General features: G+C 38.7%; 1 protein-coding gene across 1 annotated transcript in view; it reads right to left on the minus strand.

Moving 5' to 3' along the window:
• The window catches only part of CRLF3 (cytokine receptor-like factor 3), a 25,687-nt gene extending 16,410 nt beyond the window's left edge, over nt 1–9,277 (minus strand). Inside the window, exons 1-3 of the mRNA XM_014548830.1 lie at nt 9,269–9,277; nt 6,107–6,359; nt 1,869–1,956 (exon numbers count right to left, since the gene is read on the minus strand). Of these exons, the coding sequence (XP_014404316.1) occupies nt 1,869–1,956; nt 6,107–6,359; nt 9,269–9,277 (350 nt within the window). The remainder of the gene's footprint in view (nt 1–1,868; nt 1,957–6,106; nt 6,360–9,268) is intronic.
• Between the last annotated feature and the right edge of the window lie 9,076 nt (nt 9,278–18,353).

An 18,353-nucleotide genomic window follows, 5' to 3' on the forward strand; every position in this document is an offset into this window, starting at 1 on the left:
TCTGGCTCTCACTCTGGAGCACAAGACATCTTCCCCACTCCCTCCCCCGCCCCCCATCTTGTCCTTGTCTCTTTCTCCTAAGCTCCAAGGGCCCTTCTTTGGCCTCTGTAACTTGTTTCCTAAGCCCACTGATTCTATAGTTCACTTCTACCTCTGTGACTTCTCAATAAACTTTCTCTTATTAAAAAAATAATAATACAGCCCTGGCTGGTGTGGCTCAGTTGGTTGGAGCACTGTCCAGTACACCAAAAGGTGGCAGGTCCGATTCCCTGTTAGGGCACATACCCAGGTTTGGGTTCAATCCCCGGGTGGTATAGGAGGCAACTGATTGATGTTTCTCTCTCACATGGATCTCTCTCTCTCTTCCTTCCTCCCTCCCTCCTTCTCTCCCTCCCTCCCTCGCTCCCCCTCTCTCTCTCACTAAAATCAATAAACATATCCTTGGGTGAGGATTCAAAAAAAACAACAACAATAAGGAATACTTTAGATCAGTCACATACTATAAGGATGCAGAAGCTCCCAGTAAATAATGCTCATGGCAGTGGGGGCTTTGCAAGACATTACATAAAGATTCTATTCCCAAATAAGTATGAGCAAGAAGATAAAAAAGTTGGTAGAATCACAGTTGTCATGTTTATACCAAAAGATCTGTTTTACTGAGATATGACCCAGTTTCAATATTATGTTCAAATCGTTAAAAATTTAACAATTCTATTAGAATTGAAGAAAATCTGGGAAGAGAGGAGGAGAAGAGGGTCCTAATATATGGTGACAGGAGAAGATCTGACTTTGGGTGGTGAGAACATGGTACAATACACAGATCTTGCAACATAGAAACCCACACCTGAAACCTGTATTTCCTTTTGACCAATGTCACCCCAATAAATTTAATTTTTAAAAAATCGAAGAAAATCTGTAATGATACTATACCAAAAATTGCAATCACAACTATTTTATATTAGTAATACTGGTAATGAGCAGTGAAACCTTGAAAAATATATTCTCTTTCACCCTTAATCAGAATCTTTAACAGGGAGGGGATGAATAAAAAGGCAGATAGTTTAGATCAAGCATGTCAAACCCACGGCCCACGGGCCGCATGCGGCCCACAACAAATATATTTGTGGCCTAGCCAATATAACGGTATGTAAGAAACGTTTTAATAAAAAATTCATAACTTAACTTTTACAATATCCTATTATACATAATTATTAATAACGAACTACAACGTTCGCTAATGACTGATTACTACATTTCTCTCTACTAATACTAGCGGCGAATATTTTAGCAGCTGATTGCCACATCATTAGTCTTGGACTGACTTGTTTGGTGTGTGCAACAGGAAATATTACACTTTTAGAGAACTAGAAAAATAGGTTTATTTGTGTTACACTTATTAATTTGTGCAGTTATTCAGTGTCTGGTAATTAATGTTCAAAAAAAAGATTAATTTTTATTAAAGTGTTCTATTATTTTATGTTAACGATTACTCATTTATTTCAGCCCTTTGTATTCAGCATGTCTCTATTGAAATAAACCTACTGGATGGTCAGTAGGTTTCTATTTGGCCCATGTTAGCCTTTGAGTTTGACATGCTTAGTTTTCAGTGGTTCTTAACCTTCTGGCCCTTTAAATACAGTTCCTCATGTTGTGACCCACCCATAAAATCCATAAAATTATTTTTGTTGCTACTTCATAACTGTTATGTTGTCACTGTTATGAATCGTAATGCAAATATCTGATATGCAGGATGGTCTTAGGCGACCCCTGTGAAAGGGTCGTTTGACTGCCAATGGGGTCGCGACCCACAGGTTGAGAACCACTGGTTTAGATGCTTAAAAGTAAGCCCCAAAGGCATTAACTCTTACCTGTCCAACTGAATGTGTGAGGCCTTTTTGGTAAAGCTCCACAGTTTTTCATTCTGTTCTCCTACACCACCAAGAATGGCAATTTCACCTAGAATCAGAAATAAGAGATCTAGTACAATGAAAAATAGTCACACTCTCAAGTAATCAATATAACCCATGTCCAGGTAGGTCTCTGGTTTTCTTGCAAACAATTCTTAAGTGATGCCACAATCAAATTCCCAAAAGAGGCCTGGCGTAGCTCAGTGATTGAGCATCAACCTATGAACCAGGAGGTCATGTTTCGGTTCCCTCAGGGCACATGCCCAGGTTGCGGGCTCAATCCAGGTTGCAGTGTGGGGCATGCAGGAGGCAGCTGATCAATGATCCTCTTTCATCATTGATGTTTCTATCTCTCTCTCCCTCTCCCTTCCTCTCTGCAATCAAAAAAATCTTAAAAAAAATTCCCAAAAGAGGTGAAGGAATTAAGAAGTATGGGTTGTTTGGGTGGTAGGCACATGGTGCAATATACAGATCTTCTAACATAGAAACCGACACCTGAAACCTATATGATGATGTTAACCAATATCACCCCAATAAATTTTAAAAAATTTAAATTAAAATTTAAAAAAGAAGTACAGGTTGGTAGTTACAAAATAGTCATGGGGATATAAAGTACAGCATAGGAAACCTATATATATAAAAGCCTAATATGCAAAGTGTCCCCTCAGGAGTTCGACCGGGCGACTGGGAATTCGATCACTCGCTATGATGTGCACTGATCACCAGGGGGTGGCGTGGAACAAAGGGAGGTCCTGGCATGCAGCTGGCAGCCTCTAGGGACCCGACCCGTGCATGAATTTTGTGCACTAGGCCTCTAGTATAGTCAATAATATTGTAATACCTGTATGGTGCTAGGTGGGTACTGGAAATATTGGGGGAGGGGGGAAATACTTTGATTATCTAACCACTATGCTGTATAGATTATCTAACCATTATGCTGTATACCTGAAACTAATACAAAATAATATTGAATGTAAACTCTAACTGAAAAATAAAATTTAAAGTAGCTTTATTTTAATTCCCAAAGTAAAAGCAGACACTATTTTAGAAGTGACACTAAGGTTAAGTTCAAGAGGAAAATGGGTCCACAATGGCAACATCCCGCCAGAAATGTCTGTTCTGTTCTATACAAGGAAATCTGGTTGTCAATCAACTTTATGCAAAGCAGAAGACCCAGGGACTTTTTCCATCTCTCCTACAGAAACTTTCATCAACACCAATAGGAGCCAGAAGGAATAGGGCACACGGGATCTTATAAACCAAATCGGGGGAGGAGGAACATGTGTAATACTCTCAATAGTAAAGATTAAAACAACAACAAACAACAACAAATCATAATGTTTTCCTAAAAGATTATCGTCTATTAGATTAGAAATTACTCAACAGAATAAAAAGAAAATGCTATATAAAGGCAGTAAATCACAACCACTTTTATATCCTTCCACAGCCCCACCAGAACTCTTTTCTATCTGAATGAACCTTGGAATGACTCAAGTTTCCTTCACCAAAACCAGTGGTTCCCAAACTTATTTGGCCTACCGCCCCCTTTCCAGAAAAAATATTACTCAGTGCCCCCTGGAAATTAATTTTTTTTAAATTTTAATAGCAATTAAACAGAAAGATATATGTATTAATGTTTCTACCTTTTTCGTAAAATATAGTAAAGAAAGGTGTAAATTAGAAACATTGAAGTTTGAAATTATGAAACTATTTATTGAACTCAGAATAGAAAGGTAATACAAAAAAAGTTAAAACAAATGCACCTGTGGCCATCACCGCTCCCCTGGATCGCTGCAGCGCCCACCAGGGGGCGGTAGCGCCCACTTTGGGAATCACTGACCAAAACAAGAGACACACTGAACACTGCCTTAAAATCCTCCCAATTCCATAAATAAGTTTTTATCCCTTGGGAAAGGAGGAAAGAGTTTGAAATTTAAAGTACAAAAAAATTGAAGCATCTGAAAAAAATTGAAAGATGCTGTGACAAGCATGTATGTGCCTCGAAAGATTTATTTTCTAAACTAAAAACATCTCTCAGTCCTCAGGGTGATGGGTGTACACTCCTGACCTGTGATGAACTGCTTCTGGGTTTGTTTCCAAATGCACAGCCTCCAGGGAAAGACATTCTGCGGTCTTGCTAAAAAAATTTTTCTCAAAGGCACTGTTATGGTGAACAGCAAATAAACACTTCTCACTGAAGATAAGACTAAAATGCACTTAGCATGTGAATGTAACACTGGTACCATATTCCACGTAAGACCAAACAGGGGACTGATTTCCAGTTGGAGTCACAGACTTGTGAGCCATGCACACTTTTTATCCTCTGCCACTGACTGCACTCGGTCTGCAGAATGGATGGCATTCCACCGCCTCCCCTGACCCTTTTTCCCCCTGGAGTTATTTAAATGTTGCTGTCTCTTAGAGTTCTACCATCTCTGCCTTCTCGTCTCATATCGTAGACTATCTCTTTTTAAAAAAATATATATTTTATTGATTTATTACAGAGAGGAAGGGAGAGGGATAGAAAGTTAGAAACATCGATGAGAGAGAAACATCGATCAGCTGCCTCCTGCACACCTCCCACTGGGGATGTGCCTGCAACTAAGGTACATGCCTTTGACCGGAATCGAACCTGGGACCCTTCACTCCGCAGGCTGATGCTCTATCCACTGAGCCAAACTGGTTAGGGCTGTAGTCTATCTCTTGATGATATTTCTTATTCCCAATGATTCAGATATGATGTATATGCCATTAATTGCCATATTAACATCTCCAGATATTATCTCTCTCCTAAGCATCACTCCCAACTCCCTCTTTCAACTTAAGCACTTCAAAGTCTACATGCCCAAACCAAATGCCTAAGTACCCACCAGAGCCCAACCCTCCTCCTTCATTTCCTATGTCACTAAAAAGCACAATTTACCAACACCCAAAATCAGGCTGGTTTTGGTCATCCTAAATCCTTCACTTTCTCCTGCAACCTATATCCAGTCAATCACCGGTAATCAACTCTTATTGATCAGTAAAATCATCAATAATTCTATCTGAAAAATCTTAAAACCAGCTCTACCTTATCCTCTCCTGTCTCTGCCATCATTCTTTCCTATCTGGATTACTGCTGCAACTTTCTAATTAGTCTCTTTATCTCTAGTCTTACAACTTTGAACCCAGTCTCCAAACTGTAGGCTGTGCCAATTTTTTAAATGCAACTTTGTGTAACTCTGCTGCCTAAATTACTTCAAAAAGATCCCTGATATGCCCCTCCCTTCACTCGTGATGTTCCTTCTGCTTCCACTCGGGCTGTTAGCTCCCTCTGCAAAACTCCTACAGAAAACTCTCCTACACTCCTCCAGTTAAGCATCTCCCTTCTGTGCTTCCGTAAGGCCTCAGATCTCTCTCGGCATATATGCCTCGCTCACATGTGAACCCCAAAGGACAGAATTTTAATTTAATGTACCTGACAAAGGCTTATGGGGAAGAAGGAAGGAAGGAAGGAAGGAAGGAAGGAAGGAAGGAAGGCAGGCAGGCTAGATCTGGGCATGTTTCAACCAAAATAATTGGCTAAAGACAAAAATATAACAACTACAATTTCAGGAGTAAACACTAATCATATTTGTTAACCTATTAAAAAGAACAATGGAATTGCCCAGCCAGTGTGCCTCAGCAATTGAGCGTTGACCCAGGAACCAAGAGGTCACCGGTTGATTCCTGGTCAGGGCACAAGCCTCGGTTGCAGGCTCAATCCCCAGTAAGGGGCGTGCAGGAGACAGCCGATCGATGATGTTCCTCTCTTATAGATGTTTCTACCTCTCTATCCCTCTCCCTTTCTCTCTCTCTAACAATCAATAAAAAACATATATATAAAGAACAAGGGAATTAAACTCTATAACCCACAAACACTCTGAAAAAGATCTGAAGACCTTAAAATGACCTTAAAATTGCAATGTCAACAGTGAATGTGATTATATCATGGAACTATTTGAGAAAAATCATTTACTCCTTGTTTTGTAAATGATTATAATTAACACTTTAATTGCACTTACGCTGGGATACCTCACTGTGTATCTGTCATCCTATATTATAAACTGTCCCATGGTAAGAACTTCGTAAGCACCCCACAGATGGCAATAAGCCTGCTGGTATCCTGACAAACGAGCACTGTCGATCTGAATTTGCCACATTTAATAGGAGAAGCCCACCTTCTTGGACCAAGTCCTCTGCAGTGTTAACTCCGTGCTCTATGAGCTTCTGGCAGTCATCTAGTGGTTTAATGGTCTCTTGCTCAATGGTATCCACTTCTTGCAAAAGGGTCACCAGTCGCTCATCCAGGAGCTTCCCAAGGGTTCCCTTTAAATCATTAAAATGCTGTTTGAGGACATCTCTGGTCTGTGATGCACTCTCTTTGATCTGAAAAGAAGTAACAAAACTCAGAATCAGAATCACGAAAATAGGCTAATCCACAAGCAACACCTATGATAATTTCAAGGTACTACACAATCATCATCTTCTATTCACTGAAAAACCAAATGTGATTCATCTGCACAAACTTGCAGACTTGCACACAACTGGCCTTCAGGTGAGACAGAATGGGCTCAAACCCTGGTTCCATCATTCACAAACTATGTCAATGTGGTCAAGGAAATTAAGCAATCCATACCTCAATTTCCTTATGCTTACCTCATGGGGTTGATGCTAGGGTTAAATAAAAATATATGTTGCACTTAGTAAAACAATTGGCACACTGTTGTTCTCAATAAATAAATATTAGAAAATATTATCTGCACAAAGTAATTCGTGGCAATAGTACATTTCAGTAAAAAAGAATTTTAAACTAGGAGGGCATTAAAATTCATTTGCTTAAAGAATAAAGAAATGGTACGTTAGAAAGCTACAATACCAAAAAATCCACTCGTGGATAAAATGCCCTCATTATGTGAAAAGAAAACTAAGAATTTATTTAAAATCCTAAGAAGCTCATAAGAAGCAGAAAATGTTCATAAAAAACACACTTCTGGGCCTGGCTGGTGTGGCTCAGTAGTTGAGCGTCAACCCATGAACCAAGAGGTCCCCACTTCGATTCCTGGTCAGGGCACATGCCTAGGTTGCGGGCTTGATCCCCGGTGGTGCATGTGCAGGAGGTAGCCGATCAGTGTCCCTCTCTCATCAATGTTTCTATCTCTCCCTCGCCCTTCCTCTCTGAAATCAATAAAAATATATTATTTTTAAAACACACTTCTGGGACAATGACTTAATCTTTTTTGAGTCATGGTCCTCTTTGTGAATCTCACTGAGAGATTTATAGATCCTCTTCCCAGAAAAATGAATACCCTATTTATTCAATTTCAGGGGTTACAAATTCCCTTAGACCCCAACCACGGCTTGCTGGGAGCAGTAAATCTGAAAGGTGGTTTGCAGAAGAATCAAACAGGCTGCCTGTTATAATTCAGGTTGCAGGGCTCCATCCCAGACCTACCCAACTAGAAGCTTGGAGGACGGGGGCAAGAGGAGTGTATGGAGTTCTTGTTTTCCACAAGCACACCTGTGATTCTGCAACCCATACTTTGAAAAAACACTGCTCTACATCCACAGAGCCAGATTAAGGACCGCTGCTCTAAGATAGCGGTCACCAACCGGTGGTCCATGGACCACTGGTGGTCTGTGAGGTCCAAAAGGTTGGTGACCGCAGCTCTAAGACATAAAACAAGAAAATCTTTACATTGCACACATATTATGGAAATGTGTGAATATATTTCACACATATTCTTTTTTCTTTTTAAGAATACATATAACATGGCCCTGGCTGGGTGGATCAGTTGGGTTAGATCGTCAACCCAAGCACTGAAGGGATGAAGGGTCGAAGGGTCGATTCCCAGTCAAGGGGATGTACCTGGGTTGCAGCTTTGCTCCCTGTCCTGTTCAGGGCATGTGCAGGAGGCAATCAGTTGATGTTTCTCTCTCTGTCTCCCTTTCTCTCTCCCTCCCTCCCTCCCTCCCTTCCACTCTGTCTTAAAAGCAATGGAAAAAATATCTCTGGTGAGGATTAACAACAAAAAAGGAAATTCTAACTATAAACCAAAACTCTTAGTTGAATTAAAGCAAACACATACTTTATTTTGCTAACATTATCATATTAGTTTCATATGACATACTATGTTTACTGCCCTAACCCTTTTGCTAACTTGATCTTAGCAAGAATGTTTGAAGTCCAAGAAAAACCACCTAGAAAAAATATATCAAAATATGGAGAAAGCACTATATTTATTTATTTTTTATTTTTTTTATTTCAGAGAGGAAGGAAGAGAATGATAGAAACATCAATGATGAGAATCACTAATTGCATGCCTGCTACTGGGGATCAAGTCCACAACCGGAGCATGTGCTCAGACCAGGAATCCAACCGTGACCTCCTGGTTCATAGGTTGACACTCAACCACTGAGCCACGCCGGCCAGGCTACAGTACTATATTTTAATAGCTAATAGAACAATTTAGAACAATTTCTATTTATTCTCTAATACTAAATTTAAAAAGCAGACATACAAAATTGTTTTGCAGAAATGTTCACAACCACATAAAAACAAAAGATGCCCCTGCCCAAGGACAACAAAGAAATACCAAAAAAAAAAAAGAACTAACAGTTTGATTGGCTGGGTGGACAGATCATGGACGCAACTTTTTCTCTTTTTCACCTTATTGGGAGTTACAGTGGCTGGTACGTGTGCAGTAATAGAATTCCTTAAATCATAAAGTAAAGGAGAAATCCTAATTTAAATTTAATGGTTAATCTCTGTAAAGTTACTAAAGAACTTCTATTAAATAAACCAAAGTCAAAGTTGTTTTGTTGATTTTTTTTAAAAAAGAGCCAAACTCGCCCTAATCTGTTTTGCTCAGTGGAGAGAGCGTCAGCTGCAGACTGAAGGGTCCCAGGTTCGATTCTAGTCAAGGGCATGTATGTTGGTTGTGGGCACATCCCCAGTGGGGGGTGTGCAGGAGGCAGCTGATTGATGTTTCTCTCTCATCGATGTTTCTAGCTCTCTATCCCTCTCCCTTTCTCTCTGTAAAAAATCAATAAAATATATACATTTTTTTAAAAAGAGCCAAATTAAAAATGTACTTGATTTGGTTCATCACTCAACTGTGGGATCCTTGGGAATAAGCCCCTAACATACCAGCACTAAGCAAATAAATGTTACTGAATAAAAATAAAGTTCATCAAGTGTGCTTTTAAGACCTTACTAAAAGAACCAAGGGAGACACATCACCTGGAATATTGTCAGAAATGCAAAAATTTTTAGGCCTCACCCAGAGCTACTAAATCAGAACCTGCATTTTTAACAAGATCCCCAGGTGACTCAGACAGACCTTACACATGTCGGAACACTGTAATATAGTTTGCACCCCTACCACCAAGAGGAAATTCTGCAGCTGAACACTATACCAACCAGGGCCTGCCTCGCTCTTTAACGGATGCGGCACACACGGATACGGCACACACAGGAAGTGCATTGGTTAGGTAAAGTCAATTTCCTCTTTAGAAAGAATTCAAAAGCTCCTTGCAGGGCCTATGCTTTGTTTCTGTTTTAGAACCTCAGAAGAAAAAAGGAAGTATGTGAACACAAAGCAGTGAGAGGGCCAGGGAAGGGAGACTCCATTTCTAAATCCATCTCCTGGACTTTTATTGTAAATGTGTTCCCTTTTACTCACAGAATGCCAACCACTGCTTTTCAAACTTGATACTACCTTGGCATCATTTCTTCTCCCCACAATGGTTCATAATTTAAAGCCTCAGTCACCTTTAAGCCAATTATGTAACCAAGTACATTCGCTTTGCTTTTGAAACTTTAAAAAATGTGGGCTTCAAAAAGAAAAAGAAAAATGCGGGCTTCGCTGTTGAGTGAGTTGTCCCTATCTGATGTGGCACCATGGTCCAATGTGTTCACGATTAGCTCATTAAATCTTCACAACTCTGAGAGGTGGGTCTGCATTGTTTATATTGAGCAAAGTGAAGCTCAAAGTCAAAAAAATTCCGCAAGGCTTCCCAGTGCCTGAAACAGTCTCACTCCAAGGACCATGGTCTTTCCCCTCACCAGGCTGTTTAGTACTTACAGATCCCATGTGAAAGAATTCCCAGGTCAACCTATAAATTATGTATTGCCTGATGTAAGATTCATTTCTTGTCCTTCCAGGAAGAATCCTGTCATGGTCAACCAGTCAGCCCCAGATGCTACCTAGCCATTCTAGGGCAAAAGAACTGTGATGGTTTGTAACAAAGTAGATTTAAGAATACAAATGACACACAACTCAAGGTTTCTAAGAGGAAACTAATATACCTTGTTTATAGTTATTAATAATATTCTGGCCCTGGGTGGTTTGGCTCAGTGTATAGTGTCGCCTGCAGATTGAAGGGTCCCGGGTTTGATTCTAGTCAAGGGCATATGCCCAGGTTTCGGGCTTGATCCCCAGTAGAGGGCATGCAGGAGGCAGCCGATCAATAATTCTCTCATCATTGATGTTTCTATCTCTCTCTACCTCTTCTTTCCTCTCTAAAATCAATAAAAATATATTTTAAAAAATACTGTAAAAGATGGCCTAGATAAGAGTTTAAAAAAATAATAATATTTTGAACCAATTTTTCACTAAAACCTCTACTGTAACCGACCATTAAAACTAATTCACAGCCCTGGACAGTGTGGCTCAGTTAGTTGGAGTATCATTCCATACACTGAAAGATGGTGGTTTGATTCCTGCTTGGGCACATAACCCAGGTTTTGGGTTTAATCCTGGTTGGGTCTTTCACATCAATGTCTCTATCTCTGTCTCCTCCCTTCCTCTCTCTAAAATCAATTTTTAAAAATTAAAAAAATAATAATAACTTGCCCTGGCCAGCACTGCTTAGTGGTTAGAGCGTTAGCCCTCACACTGAAGAGTCTCGGGTTCGATTCCTGGTCAAAGGCACATACCTGGTTGCAGGTTCATCCAGCCCCGGTCCAGGCACGACTGGGAGGCAACCAATCAATGTGTCTCTCTCACATCGATGTTTCTCTCTCTCTTTCTCCTCTCTCCTCTCCCACTCCTTTCAACTCTGAAAATCAATGGGAAAAACTATCCTCGGATGAGTATTTAAAAAAATAGTTATAATCACTTATTTACAAAGTTTCCACAGCAATTGATTAATCCCAAAGCTATATCAAGAAAAAGGATGGGACAGGATAGGAAAGGACAGAACAGAACAGAATAGAATGTGTATTTCAGGAAATTAAGTAACTGGAATCTTCTCTATCTCCTCTAAAACATGCGTCTTCATGACTTCATAGAAGAAAAGAATTTTTATCTTCTAATTTTAATCTATGAGTTTATTTTCCCAATTATTTTACGAGTAGGAAACTAAAACTATATCAAATTAGAGACTGACTTTAAACACCATCAGCCAACAAGGACATAGAGATCAAAAATAAAAAACAAAGATGTAAAATAGTCAACTGAAATTGAAAAAACTAACCAAAATGCTTCTTCTCAATTCATATGAAATGTACTGCATTGGCTATTGCCTTTGTGCTGACACCAAGACATTAGTCATTAGAAATAAGAATGATAGCAATAATAATAGTACAGTATTAGCTATCATCTACTGAATACCTACTGTGTGCCAGGTACTAACATCCACGGTCTTATTTAAATTCTATCACCCTCCCTATGAAAAAAGCATCTGTAAATGAGTAACATATGAGTCAGAGACATGAACTTGCCTACATTACAAAGCTACTAAAGTGGCAGAGAATTTGAATTGTCTGATTCATGCATGGACTCATAAGTGTTGCTACATTTCCTTCTTATCTCTCTTACAATTAGGCTATTTTTTTATGCTTATTTGAAAACATCCAAAAAGAAAATCTTTATTATATGAATTGCTAGTCTGTTACATTCATGGCCCTCAGTGAATCACAACTCTTGGTACTCATATCCTCCCGCCCTTAGAATATAGGCTGGGCCTGTATTCTAATGCAGTCAATGTGCATAGCTATAGGCTAGAACTGATGCTCTGCCAGTTCCAGGCCTCAGCCTTAAGAAAACCTGGCAACTTGTGCTTTTGCACTTAGGGGGGTCCTGAATCACCATTTAAGAAGTATGTCTACCTTTCTGGAGAGAACAAGTGGAAGAAGGAGGAAGAGAGGAAGGAAAAGAGAGATACTGGCACTGTTTTCTGGAGAGAACAAGTGGAAGAAGGAGGAAAGTGGGAAGGGTAGGAGGGAGGAAGAGAGGAAGGAAAAGAGAGATACTGGCACTGAGGCCCAACCATAAATCCCAACTGACTCCTGCTACCACTAAGGCTCCAACAGGTTAAGTGAACATTCTGTCGTGAACATGCCAGCCTTAGCTGTCATCTGATTGCAATTATATGAATGTTGCCAGCAAACTCAGGTATGGCCAACTGAACCCCAGAATAGCAAATAAAATGACTGCTTTTAAGCCATTATGCTTTGGCACAGTTTGTGTAGGAACAAACAGCCAAATCATATGATAAAACAAATGTTTAATTCTTGATTATCTGCATTAATGAATAGGGTGTATTTAATCAAGACAATGAATATTATTAAAAAAATCTGCAAAACTACACCCAAAACATTCATAAAGGCACTCATTCAGTATTTAATGAGGTCTAGTTATGTTCCCCAAACCAGGGTTATAAAGATAAATAAGGTATGGTCCTGACCTCAAAAAACTATCATTCTGGTAAAGGAGACAGTTGCATGCACACATAACTATAATAAAAGGTAGCACTACATTCTTATATAAGTGGGATAGCCACAAACTGCCATCAGAGCTCAGAGCTTCTGCTGGGCAAGAGAATAGGAGAGAAGTAGGGGACATCACTTTGAATAACAATAATATTTAGTGGTATTATTATTACAGCTAATATTTATTAAGCACTTCGTATGTCCCAGACATTGTGTTAAGCATTTTTAATAAATTTCTCATTAAAAAAATATAAATAAATAAGTTTCTCATTTAAATTCCCACATTGGCCAAGTAAAGTAGGTACAATCCTTATCCTCATTGTACAGATAAGGAAAGTGAGGTTCAGGAACGTTAACTTTGTCATCTCCTGGCTAACATGGGCAAGTACTGACAAAGGAAAATAACTGCAAATATAAGTGATTCACTGATACTTCTCAATAATAAAAGCCCGTCCTACATCTGCGTGGCTTTTTTAGATCACAAAGTAGCCATATTATTTATCAGACTTATAGTAACAAGAATAGCTCTTTATCAAAATTATACGTACATTACAAACTTACATTGGGAAAAAAATCTATACAGAAAAACTGACATTCACACATTTTTCCATTAACATCACTGATTGTAACAGTATGGATTCAAATGCTTGCTTTAATTCTTATTTATATTACCCTATATTTCAAGTGAATTCTGGATTCAACAAGCAGCTTTCAGAGTGTCATGTTTAAAGACAATTTGTGAAAAGACAAATTCAAGAAAAGATGACTGAAAAGCCAATGTAAATATGTGGTCTTTTGCACACAAATATGTGTGCAGCTTTGTTTTTCTTGGTTTTTGATCGTTTAGCATTGTTTCTAGAGCTTTGCTTCTAGTATTTGGTGTACCTGAGTCAACACACTTCAGCCTACCACCAACCAATGCTCCATAGCTATCCTATCTAACAGACTATCCACCTTGGCGTTCAAAATTAGATTGCAGGTAGGAAATTTTTCATAATAAATGCTTATGATATAATGTTAACCAAAAGAAAAAAATGAATACAAAGTTGCATATACAGTAGTCTCTCAATTTTACAAGATAATATGTCTAGAAGGAGACACCAAGATGTTAATAATGGCTGTCTCCAAGAAGTAGAATTATGAGTTATTTTTAAATTATTTCATCCATTCTTGGTTTTCCTCAGCTTAGATATAACCACAGGACACTATAATTGGGACATTTTAAGTACTACTGCAGTAACAAATTATTTCAAACAGATTTTTGGACTGTTTTGAAAATGGGTAACAGAAGGGGAAGTGGGAGATAAAAGAAGCAATAATAGCTTTCTTTTCTTTGCTGAACTACTAGGACTTCCTGCCCTGGTTCTCTGAAATAACTTGTTTTTTACGCTGAGTTCTATATCTGTCCCGGTCTTTAACTAGTATGCTATGTGTTTTCAAATGCTATGGGGATAATAATCTATAGAAAACTTGGCATTGTACATTAGGAATATCAAGATTATGAGTTAAATCTTCAAGAAATTATCTGAAATCAACTATTAAAAATTGAAAACAAAATACTATAAAGACTAAGGGTCACATTACAGATGTTAACAAATTATTTCAAACAGATTTTTGGACTGTTTTGAAAATGGGTAACAGAAGGGGAAGTGGGAGATAAAAGAAGTAATAATAGCTTTCTCTAGGACAGCACTGGCTCCAGACTGTCAATTATTCACTTGAATATCCTTGTATAATTGTCTAACAACCCTATGATATTCCAAACAATGTTTCATCTTGAGGCTAAACCACAGCAATTTATGACTACACACCTGGGGTTTAGATTACACTACAGAAGTCAGTAGAGAGCTGATGAAATGGTAATGATATACTTTAAGGCAGTGTGCCTCTAGTTTTAATGTGCATACATATCATACCTGGCAATCTTGTTAAAGTACAGATTATGATTCAGTAGGTCTGGGTGGGGCCTGATTCCTGCATTCTTCACAAGCTCTCAGGTCATACTGATGCCACTGCCGTGGTCACGGATCCTTGTACTAGCAAGGATCAAAGGGATACCACTGGCATCCCCAGTTGAGCAGGGTCCTCACCAAATAGTCTCTCATTTAAGTACCAGGATCTGGCCCTTTACTCTGAAAGAGCAGACTTGTTTTTGTTAGTGCCCTGAGCGGCAATGACTCATACCAATTAAAAGGCACATGAAGGCCACCACATTCATTTTATAGAGTGAAATATAACTGTACACATACTAGAATATTGGTATTTCTCACTGTAGGCACCTCCAGTACCTCCAACGAACCCCCCTTTGATAATATACAAAGATGATGTTTCTAAACCTGCCAAACTGAGGATGAGGACCTGGATAGTGGCAATGTCATCAAGTTGATGCCACTCTACCCTAGCCGGTTTGGCTCAGTGTATAGAGTGTCTGCTAGTGGACTGAAGGGTCCCGGATTCGATTCTGGTCAAGGACATGTACCCCTGGTCAGGGTGCCTGCGGGAGGCAACTAATCAATGTGTCGCTCTCACATTGATGCTTCTCTCTCTCTGTCTCTCCCCCTCCCTTCCACTCTCTCTAAAAATCAATGGAAAAATGTCCTTGGGTAAAGATTAACAACAACAAAAAAAGATAGTGTCACTCTGTAAGGCAAATCTGACTGGCCTAATATCACTACGTGACATCTTGATCAGCTATCTACTTACAACAAGCAGGAAAGCCAACTCTGTAGAAATAAACAAGTGATGAAAATTACACTGGAAGTAAAAATCTAAAAATGAACACATAAGAATTTAGGTTCTTCTTATCTGTTTCGCTTTTAGGGGTAGTAGTGTAATGACCAACCATCAAAGGAAAGAGTAAATCCATTAAGGCAGGGGTCTGTTTCCTCAGCCACAGCATTTCTAGGACCTAGAAGAATCTCTGGCCTATAGTAGGCACCCAATAAATATTTATTGAGTGAGTGAACAAATGAGTATTTAAGGAGAGTGGGAGTTAATTTCTTTGGTATGTACATTTTAGTACCAAGGATTCCAGGGAGCTATAGAGAACTATTCTCAATAATTTCAACATCAGTTTGGCCAGACTGGCTGTAAACATTATCTGATTTCCTGAAGACAACAAACATTTCACTAGCCTTTAACTTATTCAGTTAAAAGTTACAGACTACCCTTGCATTCCTACACAGAACTTCCTTTTCTCTTAAGACAGAGGGTAGGGCATAAACTTAACCACAAGAGGAGAAACTGCTACAATGCTGGCAGTTATTTCTGACAAAATAACTTTAAAAAATTTGTACTTTTCCTTCTAGACTTTCATAGACATGATTTTTTAACCTGAAACAAATTTCACGACAGTTTTAAAGGGTAAGAAACAAAAGCAAAGATAAAAAGTATGCCAAGAGGTCTTGAAAAAGTTAAACAAAGAGTTACCATACTACTCGGCATTCCTAAGTATATACGTACTAAAAGAACTGAAAACATGTCCACATAAAAACCTGCACATGAATATTCTTAGCAACATTATTCATAATAGGCAAAAAGCGAAAATAATCCAACTGTCTATCAATTGGTAAATGGATAAATAAAATGTGGTTAGCCACACAATGAATATTATTCAGCCATAAAAAGGAACTGAAGTACTGATACATGCTACACAATGGATGAATCTTGAAAACATAATGCTAAATCAAAGAAGTCCGTCACAAGAGGCTACATAGTGTATGATTCCATTTATATGAAATGTCCAGAATAAGCAAATCCACGTAGAGACTGAAAGTAGTTTAGTGGTTGCCAGGGGCTGGAGGAGTGACAGCTAACGGGTATGGAATTTCTTTTTGGGGTGATAAAAATATCCTGTAATTAGATAATGGTGATGTGTATGCACATCTTTGTGAATATACTAAAGACTGCTAACTCATACATGTTCAGGCACAAATTTTATGGTATGTGAATTATCTCACTTAAAAAAATCACTCCCCCAAAAAATAAAATCAGCAAGTAAAAAATATACATAAAGGGGAGCATCCCTTCCTCTCTGCTCTTCCCTTTTCCCCCCATGCAAAATCTTTGACTAAAAAGCCATATATTTTATGTAGTTATTCTGAAAATGACTGGGACCCTAAAAATATCCTAACCACCAAACAAAAGCAGCTGCTTATTTTGATAACATTTTTGTAACACAGACCTTCCTTAAAATGCAAGTTGACAGAGGGCTTATTCTACAAACCCAAACATACAATCCACTAGAATTAGCTTTGAGGAGAAACGCCGTTGTAACTGGCAGTGGCACAAAACAGATCCCAGTTCACAAAAGACAGCTACAGTCTAATCAGAAGGCAATGTCATCAGAAACCAAACAGTGATGGATGTTCTTAGTGTTTTCTGTCTCAGTCCCCAGTGAATGGGCCTTAGGACAAAACAAAACAAAAACCCATAGTAAACTACACTAAATTACTGGAAAGTATGTCCTGTATTTAAATTGTTGGATATAAAATTTAAAAGAAGAGAGGCTTGGAAAATGAATACTAAACCACTCAGGATGGGATCATACAGAAACAATTTTTAATCCATTCAGTATCTCACCAGAAATTAATACTATTCCCAGATGCTAAGCTCACTCATTTAGTGTCAACTCTACTGCTTAATTGCTGACACAGTTAAATAGTCCTGTTTATATATATCTTAACTGGCTGAAACATTAGTCATACAATAAGAGATACTTTCCTCTCTTTTTAAACAATGTCCTAGATTTAGAACCTCTACTTCAAAATAGCTGGAGGAATATTGCAGATGTTCTCAAATGGATATCAAGACAAATACACTGGAAGGCATTCACTAAATCAAGATAACCATATCCTAGGTTTTTTTTAACATACATATTTTTATTGATTTCAAGAGGAAGGGGGGGAGAGAGAGAGAGAGAGAGAAAAACATCAATGATATCATTGATTGGCTGCCTCCTGCACGCCCCCTACTGGGGATCGAGCCAGCAACCAGGGCATGTGTGCTGATCAGGAATGGAACCATGACCTCCTGGTTCATATGTCAAGGCTCAATCACTGAGCCAAATCAGCGGGGCCATATCCTAGGTTTTGCTCCTAAATTATGAATGGTGCCTAGCCTACACCAGCTCTACAAGGATTTAAAAATAGTATATAAAACCTAAAGCATATTGAGTATCTTTAACGATGACTCCAACCAAAGGCACTCACAGCACTATTCTGCCAATTTTCAGATTCTATGCAGCATGGGAGGTACTAGGCTGACAATTTAGATGAATATCAATGTGATGAAATCCCACTAATTCAAATGATTCCAGTCACTCAAAAAGCAGTGATTAAGCACCTCTGTTAACAGTAGTTTGAGAATTATCTGTCCTATCACACACTGGGGGTGGGTTACATCTTTTTCTGTATGAGCTCCAGGGTGTGGGGAAACCATGTGGCTTTCCTATACCTTTGATAACCATGTCCACGGGGAACAGATAACTGCTGTCACCTGGAAGTGTATTTATTTGGCTTCTCCTCTCAGAACTCCTCTCTTTAAATGTTTTTCCATTTCCCTGCACCTTTGCATTCCATCCCTCAAGCATTTCATTTTCCTTCTCTGACGTTTCAAAACAGCTTCTTCACCTTAAATCCTAGCCCATCTAGGATGGGGTTACGATGAACGGTTTTCTAAAACGCATTTTTAATAAATAAATAAATAAATAA

Source organism: Myotis brandtii, unplaced genomic scaffold (genome assembly GCF_000412655.1).
Source record: "Myotis brandtii unplaced genomic scaffold, ASM41265v1 scaffold523, whole genome shotgun sequence".
In the NCBI taxonomy this organism is placed as follows: Eukaryota; Metazoa; Chordata; class Mammalia; order Chiroptera; family Vespertilionidae; genus Myotis; species Myotis brandtii.